The sequence below is a fragment of the Lampris incognitus genome, chromosome 12 (assembly GCF_029633865.1).
Source record: "Lampris incognitus isolate fLamInc1 chromosome 12, fLamInc1.hap2, whole genome shotgun sequence".
Lineage (NCBI taxonomy): Eukaryota > Metazoa > Chordata > Actinopteri > Lampriformes > Lampridae > Lampris > Lampris incognitus.
In genome coordinates this window covers 18,064,166-18,087,208 of record NC_079222.1, presented here as the reverse complement: position 1 = coordinate 18,087,208, position 23,043 = coordinate 18,064,166, and the positions used below count along the sequence as shown (strand labels likewise).

The window sequence follows — 23,043 nt, the reverse complement described above, 5'->3', positions numbered from 1 at the left end:
GATGAATTAATTAATTACTTACTTAATAATAAAATTATTTTCTCTGGGCAGTGCAATCACAATGGTATCAAGCAGCAAAACAAAGAAATACATTTTTTTTACCTTCTTCAATCTTTTTTTGGGAATTTTAATTTCCACTGGAATGCAGACGATAATATATGCAAGGGAAGTTTGAATGGCTAATTCCCATGTTTCATAGTTTAATCTAATCCAGATTTTTTAATTATGAAACAACTAAATGTCATACCCTCATCTGAAAACTAAATCCCAAGGAGGGAAAACTTCAGTATGTACAATATCTCAATAGCCCAGGACTGGATTACAAACTCACAAAACACTAACCTGTAAATGATGCTGTTACGTATGACAGCCAATACAATATGTGTATCTGAAAATGATTTAAAGTTCTATTTTGTATTTCAAATTATACATGCACTGCATTTTTTAACCAGATTGTTGTACAGTGGTACTACTATAGCCCAATTTTATCATCCAAAATAATAACATGTTTATACCAGTGACTGTGTCTAAATGTGTTTTGCTCATCCCACTTAGCTAAAATGGGCGTTTAGTCAGTGACAGAGCTAACTCCTCTTTCACAGTTCACTTTGCAGAAAGCCTTTCAATTGTTTTGTCACCTATGCCACATCAGATAGTATCATGCCTTTGAATCCAGCTCCTGTGCTGCAGTCCTGTGACGTATGCGACTGGAAACCGCTCCATCGGGGTACAAACTGACAAGCAGTTGTGTTTAGCCTTCAACATGTCTACTTCACTGTAACTCTTGGAGGTAGAGAGGGAGCCAGGAAAGAAAGTAGGAACCGGAGTAACAAAATGTTATATCTCGGGTGGACTTATACACAACTTATCCACCGCATTAGCATAAGATCAAACGTTTATTAGTTCCAGGATTTCAATACTATTTTTTAGAAATAGCTAATTACATCAGGCCAAGAGGCCAGAGATGCCAAATAAACATGCTCCATAAAATATTGGTTATTGGTACTAAAAATGTAACTGCATTTTTTGAACTTGAAAGTCATCATCATCAGGTCATCATCAAAACAGAAAAGTGATATGTTTATAGGCCAGATCTATGGCTTGGGGTTAAACATCACTAAAGTTGCAAACGAATTCTCTCCATTTTCATAAGAGAATTCAGTCTTAATTTATAGCTGATGTATTTATGAGTTAATGATTTCTTGGTAAGTGCAGGTGCCGAAGTGAGAATATTATGCGTCATATAAAGTGTGATATTATTAGGAAACATGACGAGCTTACTGAGAGAGAGGTGTTTGTGATGCCATGCTCTGGAAGTGGCTGTACCATAGCAGAGCTGCACCTTCATATGTCACCATCATTCACAGCTCATGATTATAAAAGAGGTACATGAGTGATCGAGTATCCAAACCTCCAATCCTCTTCCTCTTTCACCTCTCACCCTTCTACTTATTTCTCTTCCTGCCCATCTACCCCTCCCACCCTCACCTCTGACACACATAAATAAAACCCCCAAAGGATTGTCAGGGTTCAGGCTATTCATCAGCCTCCGGGCCTTTTTGATGAATACTGACATAGCAGTGTATTTACTGATACTAGCACTGTGTGGGCTACACAATGACAAACTCCCTCCTCATTTTGCACATCTCTACTTACACTTCTCCCACTGATTTAACAGCATATTCACTGCCTCTCAATGAATTAATCTGTCTGTTTGTCTGTCTGTCTGTCTGTCTGTTTGTCTATATATAATAGGAATACATGAATGCTAATAGGAATACTAATAAATTACTATTAGGAATTCATTGAAGGATAGATCCTTGAGTTGTAGCATCTCATTTTCAAGGGGGTCCTATTGACAAATACAAAATTATAAAACACATACAAACAAAAACAGCATTACATAACAAACATACACTGCAAATACACATACAGACAACTTAATCACTTACGCGGTGAGGCGGAGGAGGCAAGCCCCTAGCAGGCTCTCATTTCTGGCATCAAATAGCCAGCCTCTGTCGGTCACGACCTACTCCAGGGACAGTGGCAGGTGTGGAGTTTGGCTGGGGCAGTCACTGAAGAGGTCACTTAGATGAGTGATGAAACACATCTGTCAATAAACGCTTTATCCAGATGAACTGATTCAATCTTCTTTGATTTTCTTACCTGGATTATTGAGCGTGCATAAAGACAAACTCTGCTCTCTTTTCCCCAGTCTTAATACTCACTATTTAATCCTAGCTGGGGACTTGAACTGTGTGATTGATCCCAAACTGGACCATTCCAGTCCTAAATATACATCCCCTTCTAAAATGTCCAAAGCCATATCATCATATATCAGGGATGGGCAACATGATCCAGAAAGGGCCGGTGTGGGAGCAGGTCTTTGTTCCAACCAAGCGGTTACACACCTGATTCTGCTATTAGTCAACCAATAATCTCTGCTAAGGACCTTGATTTGCAGACTGCTTGGTTGGAACAAAGACCTGCACCCAACCAGCCGCTTTTGGATCATGTCGCCCATCCCTGTCATATATGAACCAAATGGGATTTGTGGACCCATGGAGATTTCTTAACCCAAAGACGAAATAATTTTCATTATTTCCTCATGTGCATCACATGTATACTAGAGTAGATTATTTTTTCATTGACGAGACACTCCTCTCTTTTGTTAAATCCATAGAATATAAAGCCATTGGGAACTCGGATCATACCCCTCTCTTACTAGAATTGCCCTTCCCATCTGCTGCCACCCAACGCCACCTGTGGAGGCTAAATTCCTCTCTATTATCTGACAAATCATTTAGCAATTATATATCCTCTTCCATTGATCACTTCTTAGAAACTAACAAAAGTGATGCTGTTTCTCCTTCAGTGCTTTGGGAAACATTGAAAACTGTTCTCAGAGGCTGAATTATTTCTTACTCTGCTCGTGCTGTTAAACAGCGCAGGATCAAAATACAAGAACTGACTGAATCCATTTAAGACCTGGACCGACAATACTCAGAGACACCTGGGCCTCCAGACAGAATTCAACTTTCTATCTACTGCCAACACAGAACAACTGTTGCTCCATACACGCCGTACTTTTTATGAATATGGAGACAAGGCAAGTGAGCTCCTTGCTCATCAAATAAAATGTAATGATATGTCATGTATGACTTCCCAAATTGTGGACTCCACTCAAAATTTAACTTCAGACTCTGCTATCATTAATAATACATGTTCATCTTACTACTACCTAGTAACATAACATCCATGAATAGTTTTCTTAATAACTTACAAACTAATGCTATTAGTAGACAATTAAATCTGGAGTTAGACAAACCTTTCTTTTTGGAGGAAGTGGTAAGCTCTATTCAGAGTATGCAAAATGGTAAATCCCCAGGTCTCAGTGGGTACCCTAATGAGTTTTTTAAAACGTTTTCAAATAAACTAGCCCCTCTCCTTTTGGAAAATGTTGATAAAGTAATTTCTATAGGCTCTTTGCCTCCAACATTTACCCAAGCATCAATCTCACTTTTGTTAAAACCCGGCAAGGAGCCTACAAACTGTGCCCCCTACCGTCCTTTTTTGCTGTTGAACGTGGATGTTAAAATACTGGCAAAAGTGCTAGCAAGCCAATTGGATATTGATTTGGTGGAAATTATTTCAGAGGACCAGACAGGTTTTATGATGGGCCCCCACTCTTTTTCTATGTAATCAGCTCCTAAATGGTATTCATTCTGCATCTCCATTGGATGATGTGGAGGTAGTTATCTGATTAGATGCAGAGAAAGCATTTGATAGGGTGGAATGGGGATATTTATTTGCCATCTTGAAAAAATTTGGTTTGGGGGAAAAATTCACCTCAATGGTCCGCCATCTCTATGCCTCTCCACAGGCTTGCATCTGTACCAATAATCTGCATTCTCCATACTTCCCCCTCTCACAAGGAACCTGTAAAGGCTGCCCCTTTTCACCTCTTTTATTTGCTGTAGCCATTGAACCCCTCTCCATAGCTCTAAAAGCAAATGGCGTTCATCATTGGGGTATTGAACATCGTTTGTCCTTATATGCAGGCAACCTATTATTATATGTCACTGACCCAGTTGCCTGTGCACCAGAAATAGTAGATGTATTGAAAAACGTTGGCGCTTTCTCCAGATATAAATTAAATTTCACAAAGAGCAAGGGTTTTCCGCTTAGCAACTCAGCATTAATGATCAACCAAGGTGACCTTTCTTTTCATGGCCTGGCGGCCCGTCCAGTGTGTCTCCCCGCCTGCCACCCAATGACTGCTGGAATAGGCTCCAGCATCATGTGACCCCGATTGGGATAAGTGGCTTGGATAATGGATGGATGGATGGACAGTTTTAAATACCTGAGTATAAAAATCCCTTGTTCCATTAAATCTCTACATAGAGAATTTTACAACCCTGATGGAAAAAAGTGTGATCGGACCTTCAGAGATGGAGGGTTATCCCTTTATCTTTAACTGGCAGAGTTCACTGTGTGAAAATGAACGTTTTGCCCCAACATCTTTATCTTTTTATGTGTTTACTTCTTTTTCTGCCCAAATCGTTTTTCCTCTCAGCTGACATCTTGATCTCAACCTTTATATGGAAGAACCGCTTTCCACACATAAATAAGTCTCTGCTTCAGAGATGTAGGTCAAAAGGGGGCTTATCTTTTCCAAACTTTATGTTTTATTATTGGGCAGCAAACATCCAAAAGATATTTTTTTGGCTTCATCATCCAGACATGAACTGGTGCCATGTGGAGGCTGACTTCTGTTTGTCTTCCCGTCAAGCTGTTGTTTGCACCCCCCTTACCGTCGTTCCCCTCCTGGCTTACCTCTAGCCCCATTGTAACATCCACACTTAAAATTTGGACACAATTCCATCAGAATTTTAAATTTCAAAATTTCTCCCTGCTGGGGTCTATTTGTAATAATCATGTATTCTTCCCTGCAAAGCTGGATGCTATTTTTTGGCAGTGGAACAGGAGGGGACTGAAATATTTTAGTGACCTTCATATTGATGGTCCCTTTGCAAGCTTTGAGCCCTTATCTGCTAAATTTAACCTGCCTGGCTCAAACCTTTATCGATATTTCCAAATATGCCAATTCTTAAAACCCTATAACCTACAATTTCCAATATTACCACCCAAATCTGGCATGGACACACTCATTGAAACTCCTCTCATGCCTAGAAGACTTATCTCATGGATCGATAACCAAATTATATCTTTCAAAACAATAATCTTAGCAATATTAAGTGCACCTGAGAGAAAGAGGTGGGTACACAGCTCGATGATGGCTGGTGGGGGAGGGCTATTGCGTGTGTCAACTCCTCTCCCTCCTGTGCCCGTATTGAGTCCAACCCAGTTTAATTCATCACTCTATATTTAAACATTCAAAAATTTTACCCTGAAGTAGATGACAAATATGACTGCTGTGCACAATCTCCAGCTGACTTAACACACATGTTTTGGTCATGCCCTAAATTGGTAAGTTTTTGGCCCTCCTTTTTTAAAATAATTTCTGAAGTCATTGGAGTGGAGGTCCTACCTGGTGTAGGGATAGCTATTTTTGGAGTGCCAGACTTAGTAGTTGCAAACTTCACATCGAGGCAACTTAATATTATCACTTTCAGTTGTCTTCTAGCTCACAGAAGGGTAAAAAAAAATACTTTCTTTGGAAGTCCCCTGCACCCCCTTCGTCATCATCCCTGATAGAGGATATGATGATGTTCCTTAAATGAGAAAAAAAATCAAATTTGCCATTTGAGGATCAGCCAAGAAACGTTACTCTATCTGGCAGCCCCTCTTATCTTATTTTGACCGACAAACGGTGCTTCCCTATGATTAAGACCAATTGTATTATTTGTATTATATGTCTTAATTTAATTGGATGCTGTTTATCAGTCTAGACTACTGTACTTAAGGCATATGGGATATATTTTTCTCCAATCACTAAAATACTTGACATCATAAAGCATGTACATGGTACATGGTGCTCTGTACTTCATGTTCCTAAACTTGTTGCTTATGAGATGATTGAATACATCTTGTTGATGTAAATCTCGCTATCCTATTTCATTTGTATTTTGTACTTTTCAATTTATATTATAATTGTTATTACTGTAATTAATATCTATTTATAATGTTAACCTTTTTTGCATTGGCAATACGTGAATGATGGGTGGGAGGGGGCCGGGGGTGGGGTGGGGGGTCCCAAAATAGGGAGGGACAATCTTTTCCATTTACATTGTATTTGAATGTTGTTGTTTTTTTGTACACCCAATGTACCTTCCAATAAAATATTATTTTAAAAAAATGTGCAAAATCAAAGTGAGATGAACAGCTGTTTCACATACCAAACACCATAGTATGAAACCAGTTTTGGACCAAATTTAAATCGGACTGTAAACAATTCTGGATTTGTAATATATCAGAGTTAGAGTTATCAATAACACTTTCATCGACATAAAGATAAACAAGAAAATTAGAGCATATTTGAGGTAAATCATTAATAAAAATGGAAAAAAAGAAGTGGTCCCAAGGTAGAACCATGTGGAACACCCTTTTCAACAATTCAATAGTCAGACTGAGAACATTGAAAGACAAAACACGGATGTCTATTATGAAGTTTAAACCAAAGAAGAACATTTTGAGTTGAACCAGTAGAATAGAGCTTATCAAGGAGGAGGTAGCGATCAACCATATTAGGTTAGCAAACTCAGTACCTTCTTTTAAATCACTTCTCAAAAATTACAGAAAGGCTTTTTAGAGTGAATCTGTTGTTGGCCAATTTTATATTTCTATTTTATCACTTTTATTTCACTTGTTTTAATTATAAACTTAGTTTTTTATTGGGCTGAATGCTCTATGTTTTAAGTATGTTCTTGTGATTATATTCTGACTGTTTTACCTTGTTCTGTAAAGCAGATCAGGATTTATGCTTTATCTTTTATCTCAATGATCTTTAGCAATACTACAAAAAATAGAAATTGGTCGATTCACATCGGAGGGGTCTCCACTTTTGAAAAGAGGGATAATTCTGGCACATTTCCATATGGGGGGGAATTGAACAAATACACAGAGACAAGATAAATGAATCTGAAAGAGGCTACATTATTAAATGGGTGGCAAGTTTAACAAATTTGGCTTCCAAACCGTCTGGACGAGCACTACTACTTTCTGCTATCTATCTATCTATCTATCTATCTATCTATCTATCTATCTATCTATCTATCTATCTATCTATCTATCTATCTATCTATCTATCTATCTATCTATCTATCTATCTATCTATCTATCTATCTCTCTCTCTCTCTCTCTCTCTCTCTCTCTCTCTCTATCTATCTATCTATCTATCTATCTATCTATCTATCTATCTATCTATCTATCTATCTATCTATCTATCTATCTATCTATCTATCTATCTATCTATCTATCTATCTATCTATCTATCTATCTATCTATCTATCCATCCATCCATCCATCTATCTATCTATCTAATCATAATTTCCACATCAAACTGTCAAAAATGCCACACTGGTTACTGGTTTTGTGATCAAGTGCCTTACTGTCACGTTGCCATAATTTGTTCTAATCTCAACCTCTCTCTCTCTCTCTCTCTCTCTCTCTCTCTCTCTCTCTCTCTCTCTCTCTCTCTCTCTCTCTCTCTCTCTCTCTCTCTCTCTCACTCTTTTCTGTCTCCAACTCCACATCTTCATTTTCTGCAGCAACACAGATGTCCATACCGTAGCATCTTTGCTAAAACTGTATCTCAGAGAGTTGCCAGAGCCTGTGATCCCCTTCTCCCAGTATGAAGAGTTTCTGGCCTGCACCAAGCATCTAAGCAAGGAAGATGAAATGGTAAGAACACTTGATAAGTTTCCTCTCTGTGGATATTTTCCAACACCTAAGCTTCATTACTCAAACTTAAGCATCACTATATCACCTACTTCCTTGTTAACATAAAAGATAGTTCCACTTTTTTTTAAAGCCAGGACTCATTAAAATGTTTTAGGCATTGTTTGGATTTGTACAGACAAAATTTAAAAAAAATGGCAATCACTTAAGTACTGAGTTGGGCTCCAAAACAGGCAATGTGGCAATCGTTTAAGTCTTTAAAAAACATGACATGCCTCTTGGAAAATGGCAAGTTTACTGTGCAGTCAGACTTGTCTTAATATATTCCACAGAAAAAGTAGTCACAAAACTTACTTTCTATAAAATTAAAATATATATTTATAGGTACATGTGCAAATCGTTTCATTTACCTTGCTACACTGCTTGATTTTTTTTCTTCTTCTTCTTCCATGGGATTACTGAGCTACAGGACTTCCTGCTGCAGACATGCTGAAGTTTATAGAAGGTTGAGATGCACCAACTCTAAAGAAATTGCTCCAAAACAGTTCAGACACCAGTTTACATCAGTGGTGTCCCTTTGGAAATAGTGAAGCACTTCAGATTTGTAGGCATTCAGATCTCAGACTCCCTCCCCTGGTCTCTAAACACAGTTGTTTCATTAAGAAGGCACAACAGAGACTATACATTCTAAGATGTCTTAAAAGAGCGTCCAGTTGGTGTGGTGGTCTATTCTGTTGCCTACCAACACGGGAATCGCTGATTCGAATCCCCGTGTTACCTCTGGCTTTGTCCTCACTGTCAGGATAAAAGAGGTGGGTGGCGACTCCATGTGTATCGGAGGAAGCATGTGGTAGTCTGCAGCCCTCCCCGGATCGGCAGACGGGGTGGAGCAATGACTGGAACAGCTCGAAAGAGTGGGATAATTGTCCGGGTACAGTTGAGAAAAAGAGGAAAAAAATCCAAAAAGAAAAAAAATCCAGAATGTCCACAAAACCTCTGGTCAATTTTTATCAAACTACCATAGAGAGAATCCTTACTGGAAGTATGCTGGTGTGGTTTGGCTCTTATTAAACACACAATAAACAGATAATAAACATTGCTAATGTAAATTAATGAACATGTGTGACTGTACTGTAAGCTCTCTCACTTTTCAAAAAGGAGATATTTCATTGTTTCTGAAGGCTTATACGATTGCCCCATTGCACTTTGTTGAGGCCCAGTGAGAAGATTCAACTAAGTCATATCAAGTGATCAGTGAAGTTTTTGTCTGTACAAGTCTAATGGTTGTTTGACAACGCTTTGATGAAGTCTGAGTCAAAAAGCTGAGCTTATCTTCTAAGTAAACTGTTTGAGCTTGAGGGATGAATGTATTTTGGTGGTGTATCATTTTTCATTCATTTCACAATATTTAATATTATATGATACCAAGCAATTTCAAAGTCCCCAGAACCCCTATTGTGTGATACAAAAGTGCCTGGAAAACATACAGGTAAAAATTGCTACCTTGTGAAAAGAAGGGTTGAGAAAACATAAAATATGACCAAACTATTTTAGCAAGATAGTTTGGTCATATTTTATGTTTTCCTTCATTGCGTCAAATGAACACATTTGATGTCATGGAGATGTGTGAATGTGCATGTGCGTATGGATGCAGTGGAGAGTGGCATTAGTGGCATATAAAAACACCAGAACACTGGTAGAGCACCTGGGGTGGCATAGGCGGCCCCCGAGAGGGAGCATCTGGAACAGGGGGGTAAAGGATATGAGTACCTTCCACCATGATGTCATGGGCCTCTGTCCTGACCTGCTGCTCATAGAATGGGGCTAGGCTTCATAGGGGCACTCCAGTGATTTTGGAACAGGTCTTCACTATGGTTTGGAGACGGTTTCTGTTTTTGACAGTGAGGGATGGGCCCCAGCAAATGAAGGGGAGACACAGTATACTCTCGATGAAGGAACTGTAGAAGGTTTGTGGGATGGGTTTTCGGACACTGAATGAATTCATTTTCCTGAGTAAGTATTGACATCGGTGTGCTTTCTTGATTATAGCTTCTGTGTTTTGCTCAAACTTCAAGGTGTTGTCAAAGATGGCACTGAGATATTTATACTGGTCCATAACATCCACCTCCTTGCTGTGTATGACCACTGGGTCTATCCTAGGGGGCTTCCTCCTGAAATCAATCCCCTTAGTCTTGGTGATGTTCATTCCATGAAAGCATTGTCACACCACTCCATGAAATCATAGAGGGCAGGGCCATGTCCCTGTTCAGACCTGGAGGGATGAGAGGAGGACTGTGTTGTTAGTGAATTGATGAGGTTGGGATGAATGCTCTTACAGTGTAGAGAATGAACAGGAGGGGGGATGGGATGCACCCCTGCGGTGAGCCTCTGCTGGTGTACATTGTGTATGTTAAAGTGCCATTAGTAAGGACTCTCTGAGGTACGTCCGTTAAAAAATACACAATCCATAAAATTAGACCTAAATTTAACGGAGCGACCAGTTTGTTAGTGAGGATGACAGACTGCATGGTGTTAAAAACAGAAGAAAAATCCACGAATAGGAGCCTGGCAAAGATACATATGTAATTGTGTTTTTAACACCTGAGGTCCTGCCTTCAAAATATCCTTAGACTTCATTTTGCCCACAGACCTCAAGTCAGTTCACAATAAACACGATGACTCTTGGTGCTACTTGGGAAGTAAGTTTGAATTCATTTAGTTGTATTAGTCATATTCTTGCTCTATTATCTGGCTGTACTTTGTTTGAAAGTCAAACAGACTTACTGGTGCCACAGGATAAGCCTATTGCTCGTAAGTAATCCTGTAAAATCACTGCAGACAGGAGAACAGCGTGAGTTGTTCTGTTCATCAAGGCAAAAGTGCTTTTTGATTACCAGTTATAGCAAGAGAAAACTAGAACAGACTCAATAACAAAGCACAAAAACTAGATCTCACATCAGTACTCCTACTCTGACACTGGCATAATGAATGGGTCCTCGGCTGATTGTAAGAAAAGATTGATTTTTTTGTAGAGACAAATTAGAAAATTCAGTTAAACGAAGGGCCTTATTCATTGAAAATGTAAATGGGAAAGACACACACACACACACACACACACACACACACACACACACACACACACACACACACACACACACACACACACACACACACACACACAAACACACACAGAAATAAAAACACCATGATATTTCTCAGATTTATTATGCACTATAAATTTTAAATAACTTGGAAAATATTGGTCTAAAGTTTATGAAAACAATTCACTTGTTTTGAAAGGTGAAAAGTAACTATTGCAAGCAATATGTTTGTTCAATATTTGTTCTATTGTATCACGTAGTTTTTTGAGTTGTGCTCTAAGTAACACACTTGGTTTATGGCAGTTGATAGTCTGGCATCTCTGACGCTGAGAATTATTGTTACTTCTGAAAAACAGAGGCAACAGACCTTAGTGATGGTGTGACATATGTATCGTTTTATGCATGCTCAATAATCCAGGTAAGAAAATCAAAGAAAGTTGAATCAGTTCATCTGGATACAACGTTTATTGACAGATACGTTTCATCACTCATCCAAGTGAGCTCTTCAATATCCTCACCCTTATAAACAATACAGGTGCATAACAACCAAAACCAACGATCAGTTTCATATGCAAATATGGGTGAACATATAACAAACTAGGAGTCATCAGGAAGCTGAACCACCGACTGTACCATACCACTGATGATACCACTGACAATGTCCTCACCAACACAGCGGGAGGGGAAGGGGAGAAATCCCACATTAAACAGGCCCTGGTTAAGTGTGGTTATCCTGATTGGGCGTTTTTCAAAGCCAGGAAGATGCCCAAACCTGGCCGATGGAAGAGAGGAGAAGGACAGCAGCTGCCTAAGCATAAACCAGTGGTGATTCCATATGTGGCGGGAGTGTCGGAAAAGTTGAGACACGAATTTTCCAAACACTGCGTCTCATTTGCTTTCAAGCCCCAAAACATGCTATGTCTGAAATTGGTCCACCCCAAAGATCGGGTCCCCTGGCACAAACAGAACAATACTGTGTACACTGTTAAGTGCCAGGAGGATTGCGGTGACTTGTACATTGGGGAAACTAAACAGATGCTGGCCAAGAGGATGGTACAACACAGGAGAGCTAACACGTCAGGCCAGGACTCTACAGTCCACACCCATCTACAGGCCAGTGGCCACTCTTTCAAGGATGAGGATGTGCACATCCTTAATAGGGAGGAAGGCTGGTTTGAACAGGGAGTTAAAGAAGCCATCTATGTGAAGAGGGAACGACCATCCTTGAACCGGGGGGGCCGGTTAAGAGTACATCTGTCGCCATCTTACAATGCTGTGATTGCAAACAATCCCAAATCCTCTGTGAATAGTACACATGGCCATTATAATTCTAGTTAATGGTCACGCCCATATTTGCATATGAAACTGATCATTGGTTTCGGTCGTTATGCACTGTGTTGTTTATGAGGGTGGGGATATCTGCAGTCAGTTTAGACTGAAGAGGTCACTTTGAATGAGTGATGAAACGTTTCTGTCAATAAACACTGTGACATACACTCACTGGCCACTTTATTAGGTACACCTTGCTAATACCGGGTTGGACCCCCTTTTGCCTTCAGAACTGCCTTAATCCTTCGTGGCATAGATTCAACAAGGTACTGGAAACATTCCTCAGAGAGTTTGGTCCATATTGACATGATAGCATCATGCAGTTGCTGCAGATTTGTCGGCTGCACATCCATGATGCGAATCTCCCGGTCCACCACATCCCAAAGGTGCTCTATTGGATTGAGATCTGGTGACTGTGGAGGCCAATTGAGTACAGTGAACTCATTGTCATGTTCAAGAAAACAGTCTGAGATGATCTGAGCTTTATGACATGGCGCGTTATCCTGCTGGAAGTAGCCATCAGAAGATGGGAACACTGTGGTCATAAAGGGATGGACATGGTCAGCAACAATACTCAGGTAGGCTGTGGCGTTGACACGATGCTCAATTGGTACTAAGGGGCCCAAAGTGTGCCAAGAAAATATCCCCCACACCATTACACCACCACCACCAGCCTGAACCGTTGATACAAGGCAGGATGGATCCATGCTTTCATGTTGTTGACGCCAAATTCTGACCCTACCATCCGAATGTCGCAGCAGAAATCGAGACTCATCAGACCAGGCAACGTTTTTCCAATCTTCTATTGTCCAATTTTGGTGAACCTGTGCGAATTGTAGCCTCAGTTTCCTGTTCTTAGCTGACAGGAGTGGCACCCGGTGTGGTCTTCTGCTGCTGTAGCCCATCTGCCTCAAGGTTCGACGTGTTGTGCGTTCAGAGATGCTCTTCTGCATACCTCGGTTGTAATGAGTGGTTATTTGAGTTACTGTTGCCTTTCTATCAGCTCGAACCAGTCTGGCCATTCTCCTCTGACCTCTGGCATCAACAAGGCATTTTTGCCCACAGAACTGCCGCTCACTGGATATTTTCTCTTTTTCGGACCATTCTCTGTAAACCCTAGAGATGGTTGTGCGTGAAAATCCCAGTAGATCAGCAGTTTCTGAAATACTCAGACCAGCCCGTCTGGCACCAACAACCATGCCACGTTCAAAGTCACTTAAATCCCCTTTCTTCCCCATTCTGATGCTCGGTTTGAACTGCAGCAGATCGTCTTGACCATGTCTACATGCCTAAATGCATTGAGTTGCTGCCAAGTGATTGGCTGATTAGAAATTTGCGTTAACGAGCAGTTGGACAGGTGTGCCTAATAAAGTGGCCGGTGAGTGTATGTAGTCTGCTATAAAAAGTAAAGGTAAGGGGTGTAATAAATGATTATACAGCGAATTGGGTTGTCACACACAATTTTAAAAGTTAAGATTTCAAAACTGTTAAAAGAACCAAAAGTAAAAGGAGTACAAGTGTAATGGTTCTTAAAAGCAACTTCTATACCCCCACCACGACCTGTTAACCTGGGTGCACTCAGAACATTCTAGCTGGGTGGGCAGAGCTCCACTAGAGGGGAGCACTCCCCAGGTTTAAGCCAGGTCTCAGAAAGAAATAGAAAGTCAAGGTTGAGGGAAGTAATTAAATCATTGAAAATTAAAGATTTATTTGACATTGACTGGGCATTTAAAAGAGCAAAAACAACTGGAATAAGGGGCTTAGTTGGACTGGAATGACGACAGCAGACTGTAATGAAATTATCTGGCCTGACAGTTGAAGACACATAATGCAGAGGGTAGTGGGTATTAAATCGTGGCCTACTCCTAACAGGACTATTGTAAGAGCCATGGAATGAGAGAGGACTCACCTTTAGAAGAATCGGATTACACAGGGCAGCAGCTGATAACGAACTGGAGACATCATGTTTTGTGTGCCAAAGTTGTTTGTTTTTTTTTATCTACACCGATGGAACTCATCAGGGGGACCGTGTGGTGTGTAAACTAGGGTCGCCAACTTTTTCACTACCAAATAAGGGACAAAATCACCCCCATGTTTAACAGTATGATACACGTACGAGGCTTCACTTGCCACTATTTTGTCATTTTCCACAGAAGATGCCACGAAGAATGCACCAATATTGCTTGCACCTTCAGCTAATGTGGCCTTCTTGTGCATTTCTGTGGAAGCATGCTGAGTCAGGGCATTCTCACCTCCATGGACAACTGAAAATCCCTGCGACATAAAGTACAGAAGGCTTTCTTCCCATTGCTTATTGTAGCTGCACAGTCTTTTCTTTTTTGCAGGTTTATCCATATTTGCGGGTTTTCCACATGCCAAACTGACTGAACAGCACCCGACATTGCTGGAACTTTTCTGTTTTTGAAGGAATTGGGGTATTTAGTGTATATGTACAACTGATGCGTGTGAGGGGGGCTGTGATTGGATGATGACAGGTGATCATTCTCACCCTTCCTGATCAGCACTGCTGCTACTGCTGTTGTATCAGATTTGATACAACTGTGAGAGTGCCCTCTAGTGGTTAGAGTAGAGTAGCAGTCAATAGGGACCTCCCGGCTAATACGGGGTAGTTGGCAACCCTGTATCAGTCATTCATGAATGCAGGACTGCATGGCGTAATGAAAATTGGCCTCTAACATGCAGCTACTCAGCTTGCTAGGGTGGATACCATCTCTTAAAAAAAAAAAAAAAAGGAAAAGCATTCCCAAAACAAATCAACTTTGTCAATAAATGTTACCTCCAGCTTGGTCGGGCATCCCCTACAGACACAATTGGTCGTGTCTGCGGGTGGGGAGCCGGATGTGTGTGTGTGTCCTGGTCGCTGCACTACCAGCTACTCTGGTCGGTTGGGGCGCCTGTTGAGGGGGGAGGGGGGAATAGCGTGATCCTCCCACGTGCTATGTCCCCCTGGCGAAATTCCTCACTGTCTGGTGAAAAGAAGTGGCTGGCGACTCCACATGTATCAGAGGAGACATGTGGTAATCTGCCGCCCTCCCCGGATCAGCAGAGGGGGTGGAGCAGCGACTGGGACAGATTGGAAGAGTGGGGTAATTAGCCAAATACGATTGGGGGGGGGGGTAAATAAATAACATAAATCTGTCAATAAAGCCATAATTATGAGCTCTGCTGGCAGACTGGAGCCAGGTGTGGAGACTGAGGGTTCTGCTGAAGCGCCCTACTCCACAGGCCGCTGTGGGAATAGGACTGGAAATAAAACGATTTTCCAGAAGAATTTAAAAAGTTTAAAAAGTCCCCGCATGGACTACTAATGGTAGGTAGAGGATGGGAGCGAGCTAAGCCGCCCCAGGTGCTTAGCCAGGATGACAGGTAACGTGGCTCCAGGGAAGCAGTGTGTAGCTGCGTTAAAAAAACGGATGTTACTGATTTTGGAATCCCCACCATTAATGTAGTTGGGGAGAAGAGGGGACAAGGAGCTAACGGCTGTGGGTTCTCAAGGCTGGGGAGTCCATAATCCGTTTCCTCTGGCTGTGTTAATGTCGCTGGCTGATGAAGGGGTTTCTGGGCTGCCAAGTGTTTTGATGAGGAGGCGACAACAGATCTGTGAGAGGGATTCCCTGCCACCTCAGGGCAAGGAAGACTTTCCTTTCTGAGTAACTGATTGTATTGTTCTTTTTGCAGCCTGCCCAGCTGTCACCTGTTGGGGGAATGGCTATCTCCCCTGACCCTTGTGCACTCCTGGAACCACACAATACAGTCAACCAATATGCTTTGTTGGACAATTTATCATGTGCTATCTAAAATGTGTGTCCTCCATCTCTAGGGTATGAAGGAACTGAAGAAACTAGTAGAAAGCCTACCTCCAGTCAACTTTAATCTTCTCCAGTACATCTGCAGGTATAGCTATTAGCCTGTTTCCAGTTAAAATAACACTTCAGTTCGTGACTATTGATAAGTAATAAACTGAACTAAAACATTTCTTTGTCCCACAGATTTTTAGATGAAGTCCAATCTCATTCAGGAGTTAATAAAATGAGTGTCCAGAACTTGGCCACAGTCTTTGGACCAAACATTCTTAGGCCAAAGGTTGAAAATCCAGTAGCAATCATGGAAGGTCAGTATATATTCTAGGCTCATATTTAAATTAAATGTATACAATTTTGGTCCAGAGCTTGAAAATTATAATTTACTATAATGCCTCATTAGCCCACCAGTATTTTGTTTAGTACTGAAATAATCTAAAATAAACTGCTCAGTGTGTAAAACAAATGCTTTATGGATTCATGTTACCAGGGACAGTTCTGGTACAGCAGCTGATGGCTGTTTTGATTGGCCGTCATGATGTACTGTTCCCAAAAGAAGAGGACAGCCCCACAGCGCTGGAGCTTGTCAACAACAACAACAATGAATTAACACAACGACAACTCCCCACAACAATAACCAACATCACAACAGCATCAGCTGGCCTAAACCAGAATGCTGAGAACAACAACACACGTGTTATCAGGCAGTGTGCTTGGGAGACAACTGAGCCTCCTTCACCCCACCAGAATGTAGACAACAGTGGTTCCCCTCGCTCAGCCAGCCCTCGTAATGGCCTCATAGGACGCTTTGACCTCACACGCAGCCCACCACTGACGGTGAAAAAGAACCCAGCCTTCAGCAAGGGCAGTGGGATTGTTACAAACGGCTCCTTCAGCTCCTCCTCACCCTCATCAGACCCAAATCAAGAGAAAAGCCAGACTCTATCTGGTGGGGGCAGCTTACAGATGCGACGCAATGGGACCCTCAAAGGCTCAGGCACAAAAATGGGCACCAGCGGGGTGGCCAGTGGAAGTAGCAGTGGGGGAAATGGGAGTGGAGTGGTACGTATGGGGATTTCTAGCACTGATATGGTCAACGGTAGTCTGAACAGCCGCAGTGGACTTTGGGTACCCAATGGCTACGTCATATTACGTGACAACAACAAAGCGCGGGATTCCCCCAATGGGGAGCAAACTTCTAGTCAGAACCGACTCTCCACATATGACAATGTTCAGCTAAATCAACAGAACCTCCAACAGCAGAACCAGACGACCACCACCTGTCTAAGCAGCAGCTGTGAGGACAAGCAGAGTGTAGATAGTGCCACCTGGTCCACCTCCTCTTGCGAAATCTCCCTCCCCGACAATTCCACCTCTTGTCGCTCCTCTACCACCACCTGCCCTGAGCAAGACTTCTATGGAGTTCATTATGAAGGTGCCGATGGACTGGCCCAAGAAAGTGAGCTTCCCCAACCTGGTGTAAGAGGAGATGGCGATGCGAGAAACGGCACAGGAGAAGGAGGTGGAGATGGAAAAGGAAGACACAGTCGAGGTACCAGCAGTAGTGAAAATAGTGATGGCTTCCCTCTTAGTAATGGGCCAAGCAGTCACAGCGCTCTCCACAGCTTGGTGGCAAGCCTTAAACAGGAGATGCACAAACAGAAGAGCGAGTATGAGGCCAGGATAAAAAGGTACACTTTCTACCAATTTACACCAATGTTTTCAGTAGAATGTTAGAATAATATAACTGAAGATTAATTTTCATTATCATAGCTATGGAGACATTTAAGATGAGTATCAGTGTAACTGATTTTTATTTCCTCTGTGTTGGCTACTAATGTTTGTTTCTTTCTATCATATGGTTCAATCCATCACCAAAAAAAAATTCAATTAAAATCTCATATCTCAAAGTGTCTGAAATGGATATTTAAAACTTCCCAGAGACTTTTTAAATTGTTAAAAATTATCTATTTGTATGGCATATCTTTTGTCTAAAATGCTTCATTGGAAATTGTTTCATTAGTCAAAGCTGCATATCCTGTTAAATAGTAAGTTTTACTATTTCTGCTACTGATGAGAGCTTGAAGAAGCAACTCTCAAATGAACCTGCAACCCCTGATCTCAGTGTGGACCAATTCCTCCATCAAAAGTCAAAATCTTTGTAATGTGGAATAGCACCGCAAAAACTGAACACTCTTCATGGGTTTGTTGTGATTAAATCCACTTTTTACCAGTTCTTCTTTCATCAGGCCACAGGTCAAGTACAACCTATAACAAATACACCAATAGATACATAAAGTGAAAAATGCAATGTAAATGCCAGGCTTTTATTATATGGATAATTTAGAAAATCAGTTCAATTCAAGGCTCTGCACTCTCAATGTTTGCAACCTACCTGACGGGTCGCTCCTACCAGGTGACATGGAGAGGATCTGTGTCTGAGCCTCGCAGACTAACTACAGGCATTCCACAGGGTTCGGTTCTGGGTCCTCTCCTTTTCTCCCTGTACACGACATCCCTGGGTTCTGTTATTCGCTCGCATGACTTCTCTTACCATTGTTATGCCGATGACACCCAGCTGACCTTGTCCTTTCCTCCCTCTGACACACAAGTAGAGACACGCATTGCTGCGTGCTTGACTTACATCTCGAAGTGGATGGCAACACACCACTTGAAGCTCGATCTGGACAAGACAGAGCTGATGTTCCTCCCGGGGAAAGGTTGCCCGCACCGAGACCTGGCCATCACCATTGACAACACCGTGGTGACGCCAACTCGGACTGTGAGGAATCTGGGTGTGATCCTGGATGACCAACTGTCGTTTGCTGAAAACGTTGCATCGGTTGCTCGCTCCTGCAGATTTCTCCTCTATAACATCAGGAGGATTCGCCCATTCCTCACCGACGAGATGGCACAGGTGCTCATCCAGGCTCTGGTCATCTCCCGGCTGGACTACGGCAACTCCCTCCTTGCTGGCGCCCCGGCGTCGGCCATCAGACCTCTGGAGCTTGTTCAGAAAGCTGCAGCTCATCTGGTGTTCAACCGCCCTAAGTTCTCCCACACAACTCCCCTTCTCATGTCCCTACACTGGCTCCCAGTAGCTGCTCGCATCCAGTTTAAGACTCTGGTGGTAGCCTACAGGGCAGTGAAAGGAACAGCTCCTTCCTTTCTCCGGGCCATGGTCAAGCCCTACACCCCCACCCGACCACTTCGCTCTGCTGCCTCGGGACGCCTGGTTGCCCCGTCGCTCAGAGGCCCCTGCTGCCGATCGTCACAGCTCTTTTCTGTCCTGGCCCCACAGTGGTGGAATGAACTCCCCACTGATGTCAGGACAGCGGAGTCGCTGCCCATCTTTCGGCGCAGGTTGAAAACTCACCTCTTCAAGAACTACTACCCTGTTACTAGTTCTTAGCACTTATTGTATTCACTCTTTTAAAAGAAAATATCATTCTTGCACTTTTACTTTAGCACTGGTTTTGCTCTTATATGCTTGTTTAGATGCACTAATGACCTCTGATGACTAGTAGTTCTCCTGATTTCCTACGTTAAATGCACTTATTGTAAGTCGCTTTGGATAAAAGTGTCGGCTAAATGACTGTAATGTAATGTAATTAATTCAGTACTTAATCAGAAATCAAACTAAAAAGTGCTCAGATGAGCATCAGTGAAATAAATAATTTCATGTTTTTTACAACATACAGAAACTTGAATAGCAAGATACATTCAGTACAGAAGTACAGAGCAAGAAATGCTTAGGAAGCAGACTTAGATATCTCTTTACACCAACAGATGCATTCAACAGCCAATGGCAGTGCACATTTTATCAGTGCAACATACGGTGTTCCTCAATCTCCACATAGTCTGTTTAGAGCATACCATGAGAAAAACTGAAAATCTAGGTATGCATTAACTCATAGCATGTTTCTTTAGTGGTTTTAAAGCAGTTAAAGTGTTTAAGTTAAGGAAGAAATTTAGGAAGTAGCACAACAGGATGTGAGGCTGCTTTTTTACTTACTCCATTGGAATGCACTCACCATGTTGGCCTGAGCTGATGTCGAAACCTCAACAAACGACCCTCAGCTCAGCTATTACGTCCTCTTCTCGTTTATCCATGCTCTTTTCCCTCTTATCCTCCATCCTCTCCTTAGCTTGGAGCAGCGAAACCTAGAGCTGGAGACAGAAATGGTGAGCCTCCACGAGGAGCTTGACCAGGAGCGGAAGAAGTATACCATGGTAGAGATCAAGCTGCGTAACGCTGAGCGTGCAAAGGATGATGCTGAGCGGCGAAACCAGATGCTGCAGAGGGAAATGGAGCAGTTCTTCTCCACCTTTGGTGACCTCACAGCAGCTGGCACCACCTCAGCCGCTGATCCTCGTCGGCCAGACCGTAACAACTCCATCTGGATTCAGTGAAGGAAGGGGGCGATGTTGGACTGAAAGACTCGAGATGGTTCATTATATGATCTGATTATTGCGGGGGTCCAAAGAGGATTTAGGTTCCTATTGTGGTTAAGAGGTAGGCAGGGATGCTTTACTGGTCATGTTAATGGTGTCTGTGAGCTAAACAAGCCAGCATTGTAGAGGTAGGACAAGCCACTTTTGCAAAGGTAGACATTACCTGAGAAGATTGTGCTTCATACGATACAGACTTGACAGTAGTGTGAATACACCATTATATTATCTGTTCAACTATCACCGTATACACTTTCAGACTTAATGATGGACTGATGTTAGTATGCCATACAAGGAGTGTCACCCATTAATCCATCTTTGTCATTGGCGTGAAGGGACAACACGAAAGACTATTTTCTTCCATTTTAAAATCCCTTGCAAGAGCTTGACAGGTGAAAGTGGAAGACATTTTCAGTATCTCACAGTCGTCAAAGGGAATGACTTCCATTCTTGGACTTTAAAACTCCTGAAGACCACAAAGAAACTTTCTCTCTCCATCCACATTCACCATTGTGAACCAACCAAATATATGAATTTATTTGTTCGATGTAATTCTGTTTCTGACTTTGTAAATAGAGGGAAGCAAGCGAAAAAAAAATTCAAGGCGACATATGTATGTAAAGAGAACTAAAAGTAAAGTAATATTTTAATTTCTGTCTAATATTTAAACAGAGCTATCGGTGTGTGATATCATGATTTTATATCCAGGCTTTTCCTTGCACTTAAATGTTTAATTTCAACAATGTGGTACCGAAAGTTCTACCATTTTTCTTTGTGTGTCTGTTGAACTGGTAAATATACTGTATATGTGTATATGCGTCTGTGCTGTAATATTCTCCCCATGACCAAAAAAACAGAGCATGTACTGTAAATATTTTATAGATCACTGTAGAGACTACTTCCCTGTCTGCACTGTGGCTTTATGCATATTCAGACAGGTATGGCATGAATTAGGTCAATATTGGAGAACATTTTGTACCTTGTAAAAACTAAATTCCAAGACCTCTAAATTGTGTCGTGGTAAATCCCATATAAATTATTGAATTGTGTCATGAATCTTAAAATTTTGTTCAGCTGATAAGATACATTCTCCGCATAAAGTAAATCACTTTTTTTTAATTTCTGAATGCTCTTTGATGTAATATGAACATTGTATTGCAATATGTGTAGTAGGGAGATAGTCTCTTAGTTCTTGTGAGGTGCCAGTTTTGAAACTCACCCTGGTAGTTCTCTGACAAAGGAAATACTGGGCATAATTGCCTGGTGGTATTGTTAACCTCGTTTAGCACGGCGTCCGGGTAGCGTAGCGGTCTATTCCGTTGCCTACCAACACGGGGATCGCCGGATCGAATCCCCGTGTTACCTCCGGCTTGGTCGGGCGTCTCTTCAGACACAATTGGTCGTGTCGGCAGGTGGGGAGCCAGACGTGGGTATGTGTCCTGGTCGCTGCACTAGCGCCTCCTCTGGTCGGTCGGGGCGGTGAAACTCCTCACTATCAGGTGAAAAGCAGCGGCTGGCGACTCCACATGTATCGGAGGAGGCATGTGGTAGTGTGCAGCCCTCCCGGGATCGACAGAGGGGGTGGGGCAGCGACCGGGACAGCTCAGAAGAGTGGGGTAATTGGCCGGATACAACTGGGGAGGAAAAGGGGGGGAAACCCCTCGCTTAGCACAGAGGTACAAGCTGCAGGTACAAAAACAATATTGTATGTACTGGTACTGTGAACCAACGGGGTGCAATCTGTAGGTGTGTCTGAATTGATGTGGACATTGACGGCTTGGTTCTTGATATTCAGCAGGAGACAATATTTGCGTGCTTGTGCATGCATTTCATGTCCATGAGGGTCAGAGTAAAATATGTGAATGGCTATTAAGTCACTTTTAGTATTTACAATGTCAGTTTGATTATGTCGCTTTAAAAACAGCTTGTCAGCACTTGATGTGTTGTTAACTAGGTACAATGCAAAACTGCGTCTGGATATGCAGCTGAACTTTTGTCATACAAAAAAAAAAGTTCATGTGCACACACACACACACACACACACACACACACACACACACACACACACACACACACACACACACACACACACACACACACACACACACACACACGCCAAGTGGCAATGCCTGCTGCTGGCTGCTTTTCCAGCGGAGACAAGGACCCATTTAAGCCTGCCGCTGGTCTTGTACAGGATCTCTGGAATGTGCAGACCAATGAAAAAAAAAGTGCCTGAACAACTGAGGGAAGCGGGGGGGGGGGCTGGGTTTCTCATTCTCCACCCTTCACCGGGAGATAATAGGCTTAAACCAAGCTGACAGTGTCAACTCGTTCTGTGAAGTCCACATTGAGGAACAGATTATGGGCAGAAGAGGAGAGAGGAAGGAGACCGGAGGACTTGGGCAGTGGAATATTTTCAGGCGATGATGTTTGACACACAAAGAACTTCAAAAGCTATCTGAATTGTGAATAAAACTCAT

At 42.1% G+C, this 23,043-nt stretch overlaps 1 protein-coding gene across 1 annotated transcript in view; it reads left to right on the top strand.

Moving 5' to 3' along the window:
- Window positions 1–23,043, top strand: part of arhgap24 (Rho GTPase activating protein 24) — a 100,352-nt gene extending 77,309 nt beyond the window's left edge. Inside the window, exons 5-9 of the mRNA XM_056290542.1 lie at window positions 7,731–7,863; window positions 16,132–16,205; window positions 16,301–16,422; window positions 16,602–17,802; window positions 20,260–23,043. Coding sequence (XP_056146517.1) covers window positions 7,731–7,863; window positions 16,132–16,205; window positions 16,301–16,422; window positions 16,602–17,802; window positions 20,260–20,524 — 1,795 coding nt within the window. The 3' untranslated portion in view covers window positions 20,525–23,043. The remainder of the gene's footprint in view (window positions 1–7,730; window positions 7,864–16,131; window positions 16,206–16,300; window positions 16,423–16,601; window positions 17,803–20,259) is intronic.